Source organism: Sapajus apella, unplaced genomic scaffold (assembly GCF_009761245.1).
Source record: "Sapajus apella isolate SASKATOON/1434 unplaced genomic scaffold, GSC_monkey_1.0 scaffold25, whole genome shotgun sequence".
Classification (NCBI taxonomy): domain Eukaryota; kingdom Metazoa; phylum Chordata; class Mammalia; order Primates; family Cebidae; genus Sapajus; species Sapajus apella.
The window spans coordinates 4,752,195-4,773,830 of NW_022436965.1; the positions used below are offsets into that span (position 1 = coordinate 4,752,195).

At 37.8% G+C, this 21,636-nt stretch overlaps 1 protein-coding gene and 1 long non-coding RNA gene across 4 annotated transcripts in view; one reads left to right on the forward strand and one right to left on the reverse strand.

The window, feature by feature from the left end:
• Positions 1-10,877, reverse strand: part of PRG4 (proteoglycan 4) — a 17,741-nt gene extending 6,864 nt beyond the window's left edge. Inside the window, 8 exon segments of the mRNA XM_032291626.1 lie at position 1; positions 4-597; positions 1,967-2,095; positions 2,641-2,790; positions 5,444-5,563; positions 6,938-7,060; positions 10,140-10,244; positions 10,801-10,877. The exon segment at position 1 is cut by the window's left edge and continues 2,000 nt beyond it. Of these exon segments, the coding sequence (XP_032147517.1) occupies position 1; positions 4-597; positions 1,967-2,095; positions 2,641-2,790; positions 5,444-5,563; positions 6,938-7,060; positions 10,140-10,215 (1,193 nt within the window). The 5' untranslated portion in view covers positions 10,216-10,244; positions 10,801-10,877.
• Positions 2,790-21,636, forward strand: part of LOC116560285 — a 148,178-nt gene continuing 129,331 nt past the window's right edge. For 2 of the 3 annotated variants that reach the window (XR_004272886.1, XR_004272887.1), the window contains exons 1-2: positions 4,145-5,142; positions 20,301-20,393. This is a non-coding gene — a long non-coding RNA (uncharacterized LOC116560285). Of the gene's footprint in view, positions 2,983-4,144; positions 5,143-20,300; positions 20,394-21,636 lie in introns of those variants that run through there. The other variant, XR_004272888.1, reaches the window with a different exon arrangement.

Below are 21,636 nucleotides of genomic sequence, written 5' to 3' on the forward strand. Positions count from 1 at the left end.
GCTCCTTGGGAGTGGTGGGTGAAGGCTCCTTGGGAGTGGTGGGTGCAGGCTCCTTGGGGGTAGTTGGGGCAGGTTCTTTGGGAGTAGTTGGTGCAGGCTTCTTGGTGGTGGTGGGTGCAGGCTGCTTGGGAGTGGCGGGTGCAGACTCCTTGGAGATGGTGAGAGCAGGGCCTTTGGTTGTAGTTTCAGCTTTGAGTGTAGGTGTAGCCGGCACTTTAGATGTAGGTGCTAAATCTTTAGCAGATGTTTTCTCTACACTTTTTGTCTCTTTAGCTGCAGTGGTCTTCTCTTTTGCATCAGTTGAAGTCTGTTTGTTTGTTTTAGTAGTTTCGTTAGTTTCAACTGTTGTCTCTTTATTGGCTGTCAAAGATGTCTCTTTAGATGTATCAGGATTAGGTGGAAGACTGGGTCTGGGATTTATTGGTTTTGCTGTTGTAGTCTTGGGCGATGTGGTGACTTTATTGTGCTGGGTGGTAGGCGTGTCAGGAGTTGTGGTGACCTTGAAGTCATCATTGTCCAATCCACTTCCAGCTTCATCTTCAACTGGTGGTTTGGGGGCATGGGTCTTTTTAGCTCTGTTCTTCTTATTATCTTTTACTAGAGAAAAAATATGCATCTTATTACTATAAAATAGTTTTTTTTCTTTAATAGTGACATAAAGATCCCATCTTTATCACTGACTAGCTGTGTTTCTAAGCAAATTGCTAACCTCTACTGTGTCCTTTAATTTGTTGTAAAATGGTAAATACTCAACCTATCTTACTGTGTGGTTTTAGGGAATGAATGAGATAAGGGATGAAAAAGCACAAATTAAACCCTATACAATTAATACATGGAAGTCAGTGGCAACTTTGAAATTACCAGCATGATAAATAACACTAGTTCATCTGTTTATATTAATGTTCTTTACCCCTCACTTTTCCTGTTGTTATTCCTCAGTGCCCAGTGCCCCTTCCTTCCTCCTGGAAACCTAGTACTGCCATCTCGCTTCACCAGTTACCTCAGAGGCCTCTACAGCTACCTCTGAGCAATCTGCCCCAGTCACCCCGCAGTCCCTGCTGAGCCTCGTTCCCATGCATAGGGCTATTAGCCACTCCTTTTCCACTGCCCAGCTAAACTTGCAAGTCCCAGGGGACATAAGGAGGAGATTAGGGTGCCATGGCAGCCAAAAGACAATATTTATCAAGGCTTTTCCATAACAGCTACCCCACAGGTGAACTGCAGAGCCCCAGGGTGGATTTGTGCACGATTAAATATCTGGCTATTTATCTAGAGAGAATGCTTCAGAGAAAATCACAACCATTTGAGTTCTTTAAAACTCCTGTATCCAAAAATCCAGTATTTTCTAGAGAAAGAATATATTTTAGAACCAGAACTTAAGGAAATAATAAAGAGCAAAGGAAATCTCTTTTGGGGCAATAACAGCCTACTCTATAGCAGCCTCTACTAGAGAAAAATCAGCCAGATATGATACATAAGTTATGAGGAAAATAAAGAGGATTTATAAAATATGGATGGTAATAATTTTTCCACAGGGGTTTATAAGAATTTAATGGATTAATACTTGTAAAACACTTAGAACGATAGTATATAAATGTTTGTTACAATAAAGCTGGGGAAGGAAAATGAAAATGCAAGGAAGATGAAGGGGAAGAAGCAAAATGATATCAAGTAAACAAGAATGACAGTAGAACACCATAAATAATCATCTCTGGTGCCATCCTGTGGTTCCAAGTCACTGCTTCAGGATCTTCTTATCCTTTGCTTTTAAGAGTGGCTTCTTAGCTGCTTGGCACTAATTTCCTGTAGGAGGTATTCATTTGGTACTTTCTAAGATAATATTTATAAAGTTATATCTCCCTCCCCCCATATGGAGATGTCCTCGTTCTACCAACACACAATACTTTTAAATAATCATTGTTAGTATGGCATTGATATAGTCTTTGATCTTTATCAATGCTCAAACCTTTGGGTTTCTTCTGTAATTCTCTATTAGCAGCTGAATTTTTGGAAGACTTGATTTTCCGAATAGTTGAAGAAGAAGAGGAAGAGGAGGAGGAGGAGGAGGACTCTTGATTTTCAGAAACAGAATGTTCTATAAATCAAATAGAAAGTTTGATCACACCAACTGTGATTTAAAACAAAAAAGAACCACCAGTCCAAACACAGCAAGAAGTGCTATTTACTAATCTACAAGTATCTGGGTTCTGCTTTTATAGTAATATGATCAATTGCCTTTTCATTTGTCAGTTAAAAACAAGGCACCTGGGCTTATCACAGATACTAGCAGTATTACTAGTACCTCTCAACCTTCCCATATCCTCCAAAACACAGAATCTAATTATTCTGCAAAGAAAATCATGGGGTGGTTTTTGTTTTTTATAATAAGATTTGTCTCTTTTGATTTGTTTTAACCCAGACTCATGCTGGGTTTGGTAAATAGAGGAAGACTATAAATAACCTGAGAGTTTATACTTTGTCTTAAACTTTACTTAAAAGCAAAGTCAAAAAACTTCAAGTGTAATGAGCTTCATGATTCCTAAGATTACCCTGTTCTCTGAGAACAGGCTTAGATAAGCAGTCACCTACAAGTTACTTCATCTAAGAAAGCTCCTTTGGTTATATCTGTCATCTTCCTACCTTCTGTTATCTCCTCTGATTCTACAACTTTCTTAGTCTTCTTCTTGTTTGGTGGTTTGGGTGAACGTTTGGTTGTTGATTTGATGGTTTGAGATGCTCCTGGAGCTGGAGGTGCTTTCTTTGAAGATGGTGGTGATGTGGGATTATGCACTGAGGCCAAGCAAGACAAGTCGGTTAACATCTTGTTTATATTCATCAGCAGCTCTAACTGTGAAAAACACGGATGCATCTAGCTTCAAGAGCAGATGCTGGTGACAGCCAGTGCAGGCAGGCTCCAGCCCAACATGAATGACTCCATTTAATTCTAAGGATGCATTGCTATAAAATATTGATTCTCAAATGGTAAGTTATGACAGGGAGCAAAGTCTCAGGAATCAGAAGACCTGAATTCCAGTCCTAGGCCTGCGGGCCTCTACCATTGTGACCTTAGGCAAATAATTCTCTTGAACTTCATCTTATTCTCTACAAACTCAGATGTTTATTCAAGATGATTTCTGAAGGTCTTTGCCTTCAGAAAAAAATGTTTTTGTTTTAATATTTGTTTAAATGATGCCAATTTGCCTTTTGTTTCTTTTTATAATTACAAAAGTTCCACATGAATATTCTTGTGAAAAGCTCGCACTTTCACATTATGCTTTTCCTCAAAGTGTGCTGCCCTTCCCAAAGATAAACAACTGTTAATGATGTGGTATGTATCTTTTTAACCTTTTAGTCCCCTTCCCTCTTCCGCTTCTCAGTCTAAAAGAGAAAACATGGAACTTTTTTTTTTTAATCATTAGAAACAAGAAGAGGGACTTCTAAAGGATAAGAAAACAGAGAGCACTGGGGACTCTCTGAGTACAGAAGAGTTGTAATAGATTGTGCTGCTCCCAGCAGCATCACCTCAGAACTCCATTGCTATAGTCTCCATGAACTGGCCACTGCCCCTCTCGTTTCTCCTCCTGCCCAACAAAAACATCAAGTATCTCCATTTGAAAAACAGATCTGCCATATACTGGCTAATGCTCTTGGCCAAAACAACCCCTTGGACTCTGTTTTCTCTTTCACATGCAGAGGCACTTGGATGGCTGGGATTCCTTTAATTCTTGAAGTGCTACGATTTTAGATATATGGACACCTGTAAGTAGTATTTATACTGAAACAACTAAGTGGTGAATCTCAAGATACTTTGGTTATTATACTTAAAAAATAAACTATTGGCCAGGCGCGGTGGCTCAAGCCTGTAATCCCAGCACTTTGGGAGGCCGAGGCGGGTGGATCACGAGGTCGAGAGATCGAGACCATCCTGGTCAACACGGTGAAACCCCGTCTCTACTAAAAAATATAAAAAATTAGCTGGGCATGGTGGTGCGTGCCTGTAATCCCAGCTACTCAGGAGGCTGAGGCAGGAGAATTGCCTGAACCCAGGAGGCGGAGGTTGCGGTGAGCCGAGATCGCGCCATTGCACTCCAGCCTGGGTAACAAGAGCGAAACTCCATCTCAAAAATAAATAAATAAATAAATAAATAAACTATTGAAGCTCTGAGTGGCTTCCTTAAGTTGGGACCCTGACTATCTTATGAATTCTGTAAATTTACCAAGCATTGCCTTCATCAATTTTTTTCACTGAGTTCTACCTAAACTTTAATCCAACCGAACATTTCATAGCATAAACTATTATCTTTATCAAAATGTTCTCTCAATGTCTCATCACCTTCTAATCATTTTCCCTTCCTGCGCATTCTCTGCCCAAAATAAATTGTTAGATTTTTGTGTCATAGCCAAAACAATCAGGGTAATGAGTAACTATGTATCACTCATCATGGGGCCTGCTAAGAGCTGCAGGAAGACTGAGCTCCTGAGTTTTTTATTACAAGGGTGTTGTCTTCATTATTTCTGGAATGTTTTCCCGTGAAAACATTGAACAGTTAAGAAACATTCTCAACTCTGCTGATAAATAGTTTTCCACTCTGTTTCTTCACTGTTCTAAAGAAGCAGAAGGTGCAGCCTTGTTTAAATAAAATGACAAGATTGATTATGCAAGCAAAGCTTATCTTCACTTTTACCTTCACAGATACTCTGGTTTTAGCAAAGTAGAATTTAAGAACAACCATTTGGTAAAGGAAAGTAATCCAGTATTTAAGTATATATATTTTTAACCTTTTGTAAAATCTGGAGCCTTTTGTTACACTCTAGAGTAGTCCTTCAAGACCTATACATAGAGAAGATGATTTTAAGATGAGAATATCCCTTGTTACTGACTCGACCATGCACATGCATTGGAATAGGGTCAATTGAGGAGACTGCAGAAATGGGAAGGAACGTGACAGTTAACGACGTGTTAGGAAGATTTGCCCACACGTTTAATGGCTGAAACTAATTCATAAATTTACTTTTTTAGGGAAGCTGAAAGTGTTGATTGTGTCCTTAAATATATACTCAAACACCGAGGCCAAAAGCACAGATAGCTCAAAGGATAGTTGACTTCATGAAGTCAGCAAGCGTGAGACAAGAAACCATCAGGTGAGTTGATTACTATGGATTTAACCTGAAACTGAACCATATCCAAAGAAAAAAAAGCATGTATGTTCAGCCCCATCCTCTCTGTTCCCCCTTTGACAACGTCTTGTGTTCCTGCAGCCTGGCTGAGCCGGGGGTGCTGCTGTTGGAAGGCACTCACAAAACAAAATGATTATGAAATAGCTTGTATGTTAGTAAAATCAAAGCCTGAGGTGGACTGCATGTTAGGCATGACCAGTGATGGGAAGGGAGGTGCACAGACCTGGCTGTACTGAGAAGCGTTGGTTGGTACCGGGATGCTTACCTTCTTCACAGAAACTGCCATAATCCGGACAGCACTTGCCATACTTCTTACATTGGGCATCACAGTCACACTCCCTCCCTCTCTCGAAGGACTCAAAGCAGCGGCCTTTACAGGAAAGCTCTTCCCAGAGCAAAACAAGAAGTTACAGATTATTCATTATGAAGCCAGGCCCGTGTGTTTGACAGCCATTTCCCACCTTAGACTTGACTAGCTTTCCAAAGTTCATTTCTAAGTCTTTTATTTGAAATTTGGAGTACATCATCCAGTAAAAATTAGATGATATGCCAGATAGAGACAGCCCAAGTCAAAAAAGAATTACGGTGACTGAGGATAACTCTTCTTGCCCTTCAAGACTCCAAGAGACATCCCGATGGTGCCTGAGTTATTTACATGTATGGACAGTGAAAAATTGGGAAATGTCTAAATAGGTACGCTTCATATGAAATCTCTTCCTCCTTTTCACATAACTGCTTTGTAATAGATTTACAGTAATTGAATGTTCAGATCTCAGCAATATATTCCACATAAATATAAATATATATATATATATGTATATATATTCCATATAAATGGGTCACTATTGAGGCTTAAAAATCTTTGTAATGCAGAGACCCTTCTTATGATGAACTGGGAAAGGTGTGTAGCTGAAAGCTTTTAGCCTAATCTTATAGTGTGGACTATATTAGGGAGGACTACTCATTTAAAAAATGAAAATTTAAAAAGCCTTGGTTACAAGTACCAGGGACTTACCAAGGTCTATTTGAAATAATTACCTATCCAATACAAAAATTATATAATATATTTCTCAGCTTTACATGAAAATTCTAAAGCAAATATACCTTTTAAATAATTTTAATTATAATTTTCTTAAATTGAATAGGAAATGTTTCTGTATTAATAACAAAATGGCCCAAATATATTCAAGTGAAACACCACTCATAATTTAAAATTCAGTCCTTCGAGTTTTAACTGAAATTCATCATTAAACACTAGCATTTTTTCTTTAAAGTGCCTTTTCCAGATAATTTAGAAATGTATTTACACGAAAAAGTCAAATAGTACACAACATTATTTCATGCTCATCTATTCTTTCGACGAAACTATTGAAAGCCCTCATTACTAGTCAAGGACATCTCTGATTGTAAATAATTACTCCTTACTATTTACTTGATGGCTACAGACTCACTGTATTTTCTCTAAAATAAGACATTTTACTTGGAACTAGTCAGTAACCTCATGCAAGTGACAGATTTCCAGGCACTCCTTACCCTCCCCAGTAATCACAAGCTTTGACACCATCCTTAGGTACAATGCGCTGCAACATTTATGCAAGTGAAGGAAAAGGCACTTAAGCAGAGGAAGTGAAACAGTGGGAAAACAGTACTGCAAGGGGTGCGGGGGGAGGCTCAGTCTCAGCACTGCCCGAAAGTGCAAGGGGGACTCACAGACTCACACTGTCGCTTGACAGAGGAGACACTCACTCTCAGGACTTACCCACAGTGCAGGCTCTCTTGAAATCGAGGCAGCAATCCAAGTAGTGTTGACAGTTAAAATCACAGCTGCAGGTGGCATCTCTAGAATACCCTTCCCCACATCTCCCTGCACAGCTTGATAAATCTAAAATTATACAATACTGGCGTAAATATGGCCAAACCGCTTTATAGAAAGGGAGCGATCTAATGATGGGGACAAAGCCACTTGGTGAGAGAGAACTGTATTGATCAAGAAGGCATTGGAATGATGTTAGCAAGAGGCCCAGCTGATATTTGGCTGCTGTCTTAGGTGATTTCGATCATGTCACTTTATTTTTCACTATACTGAGATGATAAACACACTTTTGAAAAGCAGGCAAAGTAATGGCTTTGTCTAAAGAGGGTGATATTTCTAAGGGAGAGGTGGCAGCTACAGCTACTGCTGATACTGTGGCTGTGATGATTAGTAGTTGCCATTTATTGAGCTTCTCTATGCCAAGTATTGAATCATACCTTATCTCTAATGCTTATGAAAATGTTTCTGGGATTTAGTAGCCCTTTTTTAGAGATAGGAAAGCTGAAATACAGAAATTTTGACAACTTGCTAAGTATCACACGGCTAATTAATACTTTCGGTATATTTGCATCATAGGTTAATTAATACCTCCCGATTATTTATAGTGAACTCTTTTACTCTTATAATTCTCCTAACTTATGGTCACCTTAAGTAAACAATCTATCCAGAATTTGAACTCTGATATAGCTGATTTTAAGCCTGAGATTTTTCCACCCACCACATTGCCTCCCATTCCTGATGATGAGTTTAAAGCAAGCTGATTGCAGCAGCACAAATTATACTGGGCTTTCTCTTCCTTAACTGGCGGGGATAACTGGATTTTTAAACTGTCGGGGAATCCAGATGCTAATAACCACTGCTTAAGTAAGAACCCTTAAAATAACTGGGCATAACTATAAAGGTCATGAACAGAGGTTTTCCCAGCAACAAATAAGCAAACAATAACAAAGCATACACATTCTCAAATATTTTTTAAAAGACATTTGGAAAACAACACAAAACTTTCCCTGAGAAATGACTGCAGGAATGTGACAATGGAATCCATCTCTGGAATAGAAATTGACAGGTGCAATGTCTTAAATCCACAGAGGAATGTTGAAACACACTGAAAACAAATCTTAATGGAGTCCAGGAATGACAAAGTCTGAATATGCAAACAAAACAGTAAATTGTAAGACAACTTTCAGAACTTTTTGCATACATGAATGCATAATGCATACAAAAACGCATATATAGTGTATGTATATAAATACATATATTATATATAAAGAAAAAAGGAAATGAGAAGAGGTTGAGAAAGCAAGAGAAGCAGACAAGACAGTATCAAGAGATTGTTCTTTTATAGTTGGCAGATTTCTGAAATAAGAAGTCATCTGTAATCCCAGCACTTTGGGAGGCCAAGGCGGGTGGATCACCTGAGGTCAGGTGTTCGAGGCTGGCCTGGCCAACGTGGTGAAACCCCGTCTTTACTGAAAATACAAAAATTAGCCGAGAACGTGCCACTGCACTCCAGCCTGGGAGACAGGGCAAGACCCTGTCTCAAAAATGAGAAGAAAGAAAGAAAGAAAAGAAAGAAAGAGAGAGAGACAGAAAGAAAGAGAAAGAAGAAATCTTCTTCTGTCCTACTTTTATTGCTATTAATTGTAACCATTAATTTTATTTATGTATTTTTGAGACAGAGTCTGGGTCTGTCACCCAGGCCAGAGTACAGGGGTGCGAGCTTGGCTCACTGCAACCTCCACCTCCTGATTCTCCTGCCTCAGCCTCCAAGTAGTTGGGATTACAGGCATGCGCTATCACACCTGGCTAATTTTTGTATTTTGTATAGAGACAAGGTTTTGCCATGTTGCCCAGGCTGGTCTTGAACTCCTAACCTCAGGTGATCCATCTGCCTAGGCCTCCCAAAGTGCTGGGATTACAGGTGTGAGCTACTGCACCCAGCCCCATGAATTTTAATTTCATTTATTTAATGAAGATTAAAATGAAGTAAAATTGGTTTAGTGAACAACTGATTGTATTACAGAGGAAAAGGTGGTTTAGAAAGTGTCCCCAGTGTTATGAACCTCGTCATATCATTATAAAAGGCTGAAACGTCTGGACATACTGGAGTACTCATCATTCTTTTTGAATGTCCACATTCAAAAAGAATATTGTTTTTGAATATTGTTTTGAATATTGTTTTTGAATATTCACATTTGCTTTCCTTTGTTTTCCCATCTTTTCTTATCTAAACAATTCTGCAACTTCTGCCTATGCAGGCATATTCAGGTTTCATAAGAATCTTAGTATTTTACTAGAAATGTTTATCTTAGAAATGTAATTTCATTATAACGGTCGTGAATCTTGATTTTTATTCTCTCAGAGTTTGCTTATCAAAGGAGAATAAAAGGAAAAGAAAAGGAAAGGAAAATCCAAAGCTTGGCATTGCCACTCTTAATCCATCTAGATGGCATGCTGGCATCTTTTACTAATGTGATTACATTGAATGTACTTTAACAGTCTCTAAAAATGAATAACAAAAACTGTTCATCCAGGACCTGTTTTGGGAGGGCTGTGAAAAGTTCAACATTATAATACAAAATGACAGTCACATCTGTATATGCCTGTACCTGGATGAATTGTTCTTGTAAAAAAGAGAACATTTTCAAGACTAATAAAATGCCATTTGAAATGTTGTAAAGTTTATTATAATATGGTGTCTGTGTCTAAATGATGCCAAAATAAGTCAATCAATAATTTATTTGATTTAAAAGACTAAAATATTCAAGATATAGGCAAAATTATATGCTATCTAAATACTGTGTTCTTTTTAGTTATTTTTATGATATTATATAGTTCCAGCATAATTTTATCATAAACTGTCTGCACCTTTTAATCTTTTGGGAGAACCATAGAAATAACAAGTACCAAAATTATACTTTACACAAGCTCAAAACTCTTGAAAAATGAAAAAGATGAAAATTCCAAAGCACTTATAAACATGCTACATATGTTTCATATTATTATAAAATTGTTGTAAAATTGTATGATATATTAAACTCAAGCAAATTTAACTTTTTAGAAATCTATTTCTGTCGATGTTATAATAATCAAGACTTAATGATTAGCCATAGTTGTTGAATAAAAGTATGTTTGATGGTTAAGGTACCTTGAGAGGAAACTTGCTGAATCAAGAAAACAGACAGCAGCAATAGCAGGTAAATGGGAAGTGCTTTCCACGCCATGGTTGTTTCAGGTACTGTAGGTACCCTTGCTGAAAGGAAAATAACAATATCAGAAAACCGCTCTTTAATCTCACCACTAACTTACGCTTGCATTATATACATTTCAGTAACTTTAAAAATGTAACTTAATAGTAAAACCATCCCATTCTTAAAACAAGACTTTTAAAATCAGCTTTAATTCTATAGAAAATATTTGACCACTAGACTTTATGTTATGCAGAACAAATCAAGTCACCCTCAGCCATGTTACTGACAGTTATAATAATTATGAAATATCTAACATAGAAAACAGACGTATCTTAAAACTCTAGTCAAAGTATAGCATGTACTTAACAATGCCAGGTTAAAATTTTATCTTAGGAAAATAATAAACGGTGTCAGTAAAATGTAATTTAATAAGCATCGTTGAGTTATTATTCCAACTTTTCCTTAACTCTCAATATAAATTCATAGGCTTCCAACAGGTGTATTACATAAATATAATCCTTTTCAAAAATTTCCAACTACTATCCTTATAAATTTTTTTCAAATACCTCTAAAGAAAACACATATAGTTTCATGAAGCAAGTTAACTTTGACACTTACCCGTAAAGGATAGATGAGTTTCTCCAATGTCCTGAAAGTCTTATATATCAGTGCAAATATACTGGGATGAACCAATTAGTCCAAAGGTTAGACAAAATCAACAGTGACAACCTATGAAATCAAACTTTCCTCATGTATTGGAAGAGGGCCCAGACGACTAGACTTAGGCAACATCTGGAAAACACTTCCATTAAGCAAAATGACTACTACAAAATAAATTTAGATTTATTGGCCAGAGCACATCTCTAATTTCTAAGTGAAGTGAACAAATTGTCCTGAGGTGGTAAATAGCTCTGGGAGACTTTGACTAGTAAATTGAAGCAACAACTTTAAAATAGTCATATACTGGTATCATTTCTTTCTTCTGTTTTTTCCAGTTAAATCCAGCAAAGGTGACTTTGAAACTTACCTAGTGTTAGACACCTATATCTTCATCTTTTGCCAACATCCAGCCCAGTGTTTCACCAAGGTTATATGATTAAAACACGCTCAGGCCAGGTACAGTGGCTCACTCCTGCAATCCCAGCACTTTTGGAGGCCAAGGCAGGCGGATCATCTGAGGTCAGGAGTTCAAGACCAGCCTGGCCCACATGGGGAAACCCCATCTCTACTAAAAATACTAAAAATTAGCTGGGCATGGTGGCAGGTGCCTATAATCCCAGCTACTTAGGAGGCTGAGGCAGAAGAATCGCTCGAACCTGGGAGGTGGAGGTTGCAGTGAGCCAAGATCATGCCACTGCACTCCAACCTGGGCAAGAGTGAAACTGCATCTCAAAAAAAAAAAAAAGAAGAAGAAGGAGAAATAAATAAAAAAAATAAAATAAAATGAAACACTCGGTGAACTACATAGTTGTAGGATTCTGCTGTCTACTATCCATTTGGTAGGTGCTGCATTTAATTTGTACAAAATGCCTTTGAGTTAAATATAATCACCCACATTTACAATTAAGAAGATGAAGACCCACAAACAAAGAATGTGTGACCCATCCAAGGATCTATAAAGACTAAAGACCAGAACCAAGATTCGAACCCATGTCTTTGCATTTTAAGTTCCATCATGTTTCCACTACATCCAGCTCCCTTTTGATCAAAACCATAACTTAGTTTGTAATCATTATCCTAAATTTTACTCCTTTACTCCACATATATACATAGGTTTGTGACATTATGATTTTTTTTAAGACTAGGAATTATAAGCATCTATTTTCTTTACACAGTGCTTATTTCTGGACTAAATATATAAAGGCAATTTGGAGGCTACCTGCTTATCTCTAAATAATCCCCCTTTTCTGGGAACTACTTCCCTTTTGATCAGGGTATTTTCTGTTTAGCTCTGGTTATATATGTTATCTTCCTACATTAGCCACAGCTGATAGGATTAGGAGTAGCAACTTGAACAACCCGAGACCATAGGTTTTCTTCTCCTGGAAATTTGAAATTATAGTTCAGAGATTACAAATTTGTCTGTCTCTTTTGACCAATAATGTGTACATTTTTGCCCATGGTCTAAAGGAGTAGTGAAAGTCCTTCAGAATAAAAAGATCCATATAAATGAAGCAACCATGCAGAGAGAAATTTCTGATAACTTTCTAAGTCTTGGTTACTTTGTTTTTGAGACCTAACTTCTTGCTCTGCATCTTTATGGCAAGTTCCCCTTTTGGAGCTGAAGCCCCCTAAAGATGCTTTTTCCTGCTTGAAATCAATACACAATAGATACACAAAAGATTGTTTATGGAGTTGTACATTAAACAGAATTCTCTTAATTCTTAGCTCCACTGAGGCCAAGAGTGGGGAAGCTACAAGCTTTGTAAATTTTCCAAGTTAAGACCTCTGCTGTGTTGCTTTATTATTTCTTTGGAATATTGGGAATGCCCAAATCAGACACAAATATACATGGAGATACATATTTTTAAATAAGATAGAAATTGTTTTCTAATCATTGCTTTTGAACTACATGCAGTATCATTTTCCTCCTTTATATTAATCTCATAACAGTGATGGCAAAGAAAATTCTTGAATTGATTAATATCCACTTATTCTTTTTTTTTTTTAGATGGAGTTTCACTCTTGTCGCCCAGGCTGGAGTACAGTGGTGCCACCGTGGATCACTGCAACCTCTGTCTGCCAGGTTCAAGCAATTATCCTGCCTCAGCCTCCTGAGTAGCTGGGATAACAGGTGCCCGCCACCATGTCCAGCTAATTTCTGTATTTTTGGTAGAGAAATGAGGTTTCCCCATATGGGCCAGGCTGGTCTCTAACTCCTGACCTCAGGTGATCCACCCACCTCGGCCTCCCAAAGTGCTAGGATTACAGGTGTGAGCCACCACGCCCAACCCCACTTGTTCTTAAGTCCAAGTTCTAGGCTTGGAAAACTGAAAAGCACACACACATACACACACACACACACACAGTAGTGTGGCCAATACAAGCTATAACTTTAGTCGTATACATCAGTATGGTCTCATTGTCATCAAGTATGTTTTTTCTGTGTAATGTATGAAAAGGATGAGAAACTACTGAATGTCCAGCTCATTAAGTTTAACTCATAAATACCTGGTTTACCTCATTTTATTGGGTGAGGAGGCTGTCTGGGTAAACTTTACCCTTGAACCATGGAAAAATTTTAATTTTATCTATTAAACATATTCTCTTAAGCTGCACTAAATACTCCATTCTGTGAATATTGATCCATTTAACCTTCCTCGTTGGTCACAGTGCAATCATCCCATCAGTTTATAGGTTCGTCCTTTAAGATGTCCTTTCTCATTAAAGGTCTTTTCTTAAGGTTCATTTGAATCTCATTTAAATAGGATACAAGTTATTCCAGAATTGTTTTTTGATGTGTGGGAAATGGGGAGAGTAGAGAGACAAGGAGAGGACGTATATAATATTAAATCCTAGGCTCCTCTTCTAGGGATGATTTTCGCAGGGGGCAGCCTCATGAACATGAGTTTGATACTTGGCAGCAGCACAGTGATGCCTTAGAGAACACTCAAGCAAGTCCAGGGATGTTTTCTCTGTGCTAGATTATCCTAGACTGTGGTGCCTTTATATTTTGTCTCCATGCTGGCCATTAGCTGTCACTTAGCCCTTTAGCCAGAGTGTCGGCACCGAGTGGCCTCCCTCCACCTTTCCACACCTTTGATGTGTTTCATTTCCTTCCAGCAGCAGCCTAGGAAAAACTGAAGCATGCCAGGAGAAAACCCCAGATGTGAGCTTGTTCTTCATTGCTCTAATTTTGCTCACAGTGCTAAGTTAGTGTACCGTAGATATGAAGTAACTCCCCTGCTTGCACATGAAATAGAGATTAGGACTTTGGGACTACGCCTGCCCATTCTGTTCAGGCATTCTCACATATTAGAAAGTATTGTGGCTTTTTTTTTTTCCTGCAGTTTTGCTCAAAAGTATGGCTATTAGATCAATGAAAGTATTACTATATTTGCTTTTGGAGACTGTGGCAGTCTGATCATTGGTTCCAATCTTTTCTACCCTCTTCTAGCTGCCCAGCTAGAGATTACATTTCCCACCTTCTCCTTCAGGTAGTTGTGACCATACAACTGTGTTTTCTCTTGTAAAATAGGAACAGAAGTAATATGGGCAACTTGTACTTATTTTCCTAACAGGAAATTGCTTGATCTGGACTTTCTCTTTTTCCCGCTTCTTGCAGACTAGAAAGGGGGCATCAGAGACGATCTTTGATCATGCAGACAAAGCCAGCAGCCTAGGGAATAGTGTTCGTGGTGGAATCCAGATGGTCTCTCACTCCCTGCACTAGCCAGAACGTTAGAAAAAGAAATACATTTCTGTTTTATTTGAACAACTCAACTTTAAATCTTTTTTAGACATTATCCTATCATAGAGATCATAATAAATTTCTAAATATTTAAAGGAATTACATTCTAACATTTGATTTTTGTATTCTCTACAGCAATAAAACAGAATGAGCTAAATGAGCTATCAGTAATAAACTATTGGTATTGGAGAGGGAGAGGTAAACTATCTTTATTTGCAGATGACATAATTGTGTGTGTAGCTTTAAAATCCTGAAGAATCTAAAAGCTGTAAAAACTACTGAGTGAATTTAGCAAGATTCCTGGATATAAGATCAACAGTCTTATATCCAGATTCATACTGAGGCCATTTCAATGCATAAACTTAGATGTGCATGAATAAAAAATTTTCTCTGCTGAATTTTCTAAGAATCAAAGTTCATCCAATCTGTTCATTCATTCTATTGTACTCAGGGGAAATTATCAAATAGTGGTCACTACACACCAAAGCTAGTATCAATTTCTAGAGATATATATATGTGCAAGAGAGAATCCCTGGTCCCTAGCATTTATTGGATTAGTCAGGTAGCCAGAAACAAATAGTTCAAATATCATGTGAAAGGAGGAGGCAGTGTGGTGAACAGGTAGAGCTGGGCTTTGGAATGGGTCAGAACATTGTTCAAATCTCAGCTACAAAATTGTCTACCTGGTGGGTTAATACGATTCTCTTTACTTATCTAGGCCTCAGTCTCCTTATCTGCAAAGTGGGAGCAATAATTCCTATTATTTGGCATTGTAGAGATGCATAAAAAAATCAGAGAATTATATTAAACATTAGTGACATACACAGAATAAATTACAGGTGTTATTGTTACGGTTGATTATGATTCTAAAGCTGCACACAAGCTGTTATTGAAACATAGATGAGGAAGTGCCAGCTCTACCCAAGGAATTCTTTGCAGATGAATGACATAAAATCTAGAGTCTGAAGACTCCTACGGCTAAAAACTAGGACTGTAGCCAAAGGTGACAATAAGAGAAAATATAGCTCCACTTTTTCATTCTTCTTACCTGCTTGTTCTTTAGTTCCTGATAACATGGCTTTTTCTTCCTCCACAAAAGAGAGCTTTGGGAGATAAAAAGTAACCTTATAATCATTCTAGTATAGACTTTTACTAATGCGCCATTTTAGTGACCTAATAATAATAGAAAACGTGTTGAGTGTTTATTTTGTTAGTGGCATAAATGTATGACTTTATTGAGACTCACAGTAATTTTTTTTTTTTTTTGAGATGCAGTCGCGCTCTGTCGCCAGGTTGGAGTACAGTAGTGCAATCTCAGCTCACTGCAACCTCCGCCTCCCCAGTTCAAGCGATTCTCCTGCCTCAGCCTCCAGAGTAACTGGGACTACAGGTGCGTGCCACCATGCCCGGCTAATTTTTGTGTTTTTAGTAGAGCCAGGATTTCACCGTGTTGGCCAGGATGGTCTCAATTGCTTGACTTTGTGATTTGCCCGCCCCAGCCTCCCCAAGTGCTGAGGTTGCAGGCGTGAGCCACCGGGTGCCTGGCTGAGCCTCACAGTAATCTTATGACATAATCGTTGTTATTATTCAACCCACTTCACAGTTGAGATTATCTGAGGCACAGGAAAGATAAGTAATGTGCTCAAGATGACAAGCTAAAAAGCCAGTAAATGGTAAAGTTCGTATCTTAATCCAGTCATTGTCTAACTCCAGAGCCCACGATTTTAACCAGCTCAATGACCCACGTGCTATAATGTCCACGGTTAGTAATTTCCTTCTTTGTGCTCCTACATAACTATTTGCATCTCTCAAATGGCATCTGACTCTTATCAATACTCATCTTTCTCCATATATTGTAAGCTTCTTAAGGTTTCAGAATGATTACATTTTGTAGCTTTTTTACAGCTGGCATGGTTCCTTCTTACACATGATAAACTTAGGTTTACTGTCTTTCTTCTACCAGCCACTTTGCCATCATATATCTGTTTTCTAATCCAAAGTACTGCAGCACTGTGATCACTGAAGTCCGTATCACTTGGGTTCCAGATCTCAGGGAAGCATATTGTGTGACAGCTCAGACAGGAACATTCCAGACTTATTTTCCAGTAGCTAACAACATGAGTAATTTCCAACATGAATGAGTGCAAGTGAATTGGGGTGCTATAACTCACCGTGACAAATACTTCAGAATTGGGAAATTCAGAGAGTGGGAGCAAAGCCTGGGTGTGGTTGAAGGACCCATAGGTAGGTGGGATAAGAGGGAAGTCTCCCAAGAGACATTGTAGAAGACATTTTATTGAGTCATTCCAAAGCAGGAACACCAGGATGTTAAAAGATACTTAATATAATGCAGTATTGGCTGATTGCATGATATTGCTTAATAATCCTTTTAAAACCCCTTTCCCCGTGATGGCAGCTAATTTCTGTCAAAGGGATTAAGAAGCAGGACGTTTGCAATAATTGTCTCTAAGCAGCTTATGTTAAGCTTGATACAGAAAACTCTATCAGAAGATTAAAATTCAACATTTCCTTCTCTCTTTTTGTTGATTGCTGATGAAACGAGACACCAGAGAACCTCTGTATGTCTGATGGCTCAATAAATGTTCTTGAGTGAATTCATGCATAAATGTCACTGCTAATATTAGGACTTGCTCTGATATCCCACCTGTCTTTTTTCTGGTTTGTCTGTTTAATCTTAAAGCATATTGCTACAGGTATGAATGCCAGCAGTGAGAACAGGCCCTTGGTATTGACAAGCACATGGGCTTGTTGTTTGTGTCACTTAGACCTCAAGATTCTTGAAGTGATGGAGAGCAGACATGGAACAAATGGTTACCTATTTATCCTTTTATTTGTACTCTGCTGTTTGTGCAAAGAAAACATTTATGGGGGGGCACTGATAGAGACCAGACCCTTTATTCCTCCAAGTCCTCCTCAGATTAATATAGTGGGAAGCTGTGTCCTTTACAGAGGCAAACTCAGGGTCACAGCTATGCCTTGAAGGGTCCTATTCCAGGCTTTGGACAACAGCTCCAGGAACCATCAATATTTATTAAGTATTGCTAGATACCAGATATTTATCCTGATTAAAGCAAAACAAACATAAACAAAATGAAAATAAGAAAAATCAATGAGGTAGCTTTTATTATTATCCTCATATTACAAATAAAAAAAACTAAGCATCAAAATTTCAGTAGCTTTTTCTGTGAAAATGGCAGCAGTAGGATCCCAGCCTACATTTGACTAAAAGTTATGCAGTAGATTTCTTTTAATATTATATTGCAAGTTCCAAAACCAAGTTACTATAAGGACCCAAAGAAGCTTTGGATACTTAAATTTATTCTCAGTTTAAAAGATGTCTTTCTCCTTAAAAGTATCTTCCTCCTTCATAGATAGCCTGTTATTATGATGAATTCAGCAGAATATGGCAAGTAATTCTAAGCCTCTAATTTTCTTTTGTATTTAACTATAAAAATACTTTAATGAAAGAAAAACACTCACCTATAATTTTACCATCCTAACATACTATTTACATTCTTACCTATTCTCTTCCAGATTTAGTCCTTAGGCAATTAATTAGGCCCTATGCAATTAAATGAATCCTTATGCAATTAAAATTTCATAAACTTACTCAAGATCAATAATTTATACTTTTTATTCTTTACTATCAGCTTACTATTGAATTAGCCAACATGTTTATGTTTTCTTCATAATTGTCATATTAATTACTGTAGAATACTCCATGTAGTTAAGATACTGTAGTTTAATTTCATTGAATGAATTCTCTATTTAAGATATTTCTGGATTTTTTGTAATAAAAATGTACATTTAGCTTCTTCTCTTTTATTAAAGATAATAGGGATTCTACATAGAAAATACACAGGTAACTTGTACTTTTTTGTATTTTTGGGGATTGGAAGAAGCAGTCATACAAATAGCCTGAACTCCAGCTGCATAGATTTAAACTTTGTGTCCCAAAGAAAACTTCTGCATCCATGCAGCCTATACTTAACTGTTCCCCTAAACCTGTTGATAGTGTCTTATGGACTCTCCTTGTTCAGTGATCGATGTATAATTCTGATTTACTTAAAAGAAATAACCCTGTAATACCAGCACTTTGGGAGGCCAAGGCGGGCGGATCACGAGGTCAGGAGATCGAGACCATCCTGGCCAACATGGTGAAACCCTGTCTCTACTAAAAATAAAAATTAGCTGGGTGCGGTGGTGTGCGCCTGTAATCCCAGCTACTCAGGAGGCTGAGGCAGAAGAATTGCTTGAACCCAGGAGGCGGAGGTTGCAGTGAGCAGAGATCACGCCACTGTACTCCAGCCTGGCACTTGGCGACAGAGCAAGACTCTGTCTCAAAAAAGAAAAGAAATAACCTCTCCTTGCCTTAATATCTACAAACTCCTTGACTCTATATATTATACTTCTTAGGGAATATTTGTCCTAAATTTTTCTAATCACAAAAAGAAAAAGATATATTAACAAATGGGGTATAAAAATGAAAATGCCTATATAGTAAAATTGAATTTAGCAAATATCAGTGGTGTAAATCATTAGGGTCAATCTTTCCGTTTTATCTTTACAATTATTATTCTAAATGATGGTATAGTATTTCGATCTTTACTTAACTATCATTCTATTATTGACCTCCATACAAGTTGTTTCTAGGTTTTTGCTAATGACTAATGCTTCAATAAATTCCCTTTTTTCATGCAGCTTGTGTTGAATTTTACCTTTAAAATAAATTCTTAAGAGTGAGAATATCTTTATAATTCTTGATAAATATCAACAAATTTTCTTGCAGTTTAGATTGTAAATTCATCAAAGGCAAGGAATTTGCCTCATATAAGTTGTATCCCCAGCACCTAGTGACGGACTTGGCAGATAAGTGTTTGATAAAGTATCAGGTTGAATTTAATGAAACTGTAGGGCTTTCATCAGTATGACAGGCATTATTAAAATTTTCTCCAAAAAATGAAGTAAGTTGGTGCTTAGAGACAAATACTGCTTCTTCCCGACAGCATGCATTAATAGACACGAGACTGAACTGATGGATGTGACCCGTGTAGGCTGCAAAACCCAGTAAAGTAAGAAACAGTGCTGGGAAACAAATGACTTCTCAGAACTCAGAAAAGCTATGGTCAGTCCTCCAAAGCACTGAAAACAGGAACTGCTATCTACTTTGGTTCTTTTTTCTGGTTTGTTTGTCTGTTTAATCTTAAAGCACATTGCTACAGATATGAATGCTAGCAGAAGAACACAGAAGATCAAAGTTGAGGCAAGTAGCCAAAAACTAATTTCTTCCCACCACCCTTTATCTCTTCCATGTTTCTTGCAGAAGAGGAATGTGGAGGCTCAAAGATAAAATAAATGAAAGGTCAAAAAAAAAAAAAAATGAGTCCTGATGTAAATAGATGACACAGCTTGCGCATAACCATTTATCTTATACCTGGTGGAGGCAGGCAGGAATGTCAGAGGGGAAACAAAGTAGAGTAATTTATATCGATGCTGGTAAGACTATAATTGGGATTGTCTAAGGTTTTTTGGAAATCAATTGAACTACTTTGTGGTTCTGTTTCTGGATCTAAGTTAGCTTAACACAGGAAAGTAAAGAAACTATGTATTATGCAATGTAATGATCTGGACAAAATATTCTTTTTTCGAAAGCAACAATTAATTTTGCCTCTATCTTGCCTTCCAGAAGAAAGACTGATTTTAGTGAAACAAGATTTTAATAAGCTCTCAGCTAAACAGAAGCTGGCCAGCACCCAGAGATTCTGCACAATAAGGAAAGGTAGGAGGAAGCAGAGGGAGGGAGTGGAGGGCTGGAATGAAAGGGGAGAGTGGGAGGAAGGGATCTTGGAGAGAGTGATGATAAGGCTGAAGAGAGAATTTAGGTAAACAGCAATTGAGATTTGTTAAGATACGTGCTGTGTGGAGTGAAATATAACTCCTTTCCCTGTTCCTTACATAATCTTTAGTAAATCCTATAAACTTACAGAAGACTTTGATTTCAATGGATTTGTTATGGTGGTTGTAGAAATTAAAAAGCAGATTATTTTTGATATATACATATGGGGTCATGATTGACACTGGGAAAACTAGAAACTACATATGGGTGACTCTGATCCTTTATTGCTAAGGATACTAAATAATGACATTACATCTAATGTATAAAATATAGAAAAAGGAATATTGTCAGAGCTGCTTTCAGAGGCTGACAACTGCAAGGAGGGTATGGGCTGAAAGTATAAAGTCTCCAATAAATTAAGGAATGATCAGAGGTGATCAAAATGTTAGCCAGGACATCTCTGACTGGGAAACTGACACGGAGGCCTATGGGGCAGGTCCCTGCCATCTCTCCAGGACCTCTGTCAGGTGCAAGTCCTGGCTGGGCTGATTCTTGGTTTGCCTCATGAGGCAATTCTAGAATCCTGGGTCGAGGTATCTAAGGATGGGAGAGACAGCAGTTTGGTTTTTTGCTTATATTTTGCTTTATCATTGAACAAAACAATACTTAGGCATAATATAAAGAAAACAATTCTAACAGCATGTGAAAGTTTTAAAATATAGGAAAGCTGTTTAAAAGGGGAAAAAAGACAAATATGGCATTTGTTGATCATGGATTATAGCCAGTTCTTTCTTCCTTGATGGTGATTCTTATAAGTGATGTGCTGTTATAAACTGGAATAACTTCTAATGGCCAGAGTGACTCACTGATGGGAAATTAGTCAACAAAGCACAACAACTTTTGGGTAATAAGTCAATTTCTGTCTTCTGACCTGAGCCACTCTCCGTCTCCCTCTGCTCCTAGAATTTCACCTGGACTCTCTTTTCTGCTTTATTGCATTAAGGAAAGTTAGGCTCAACTCTGATTTTTAAAAGCCTCTTACAGGAAGCAAACCTATGAATCAAAGACTAATGGAGTGACCTAATCGCTAGTCCAGGCTTCCCGCCATTGGCAACCCACCAAACCATTCCCTCCTTCAGAAGATTTCTTTATAGAAGTTGTGAGTGCTAATTATTTGCAGCTGTTG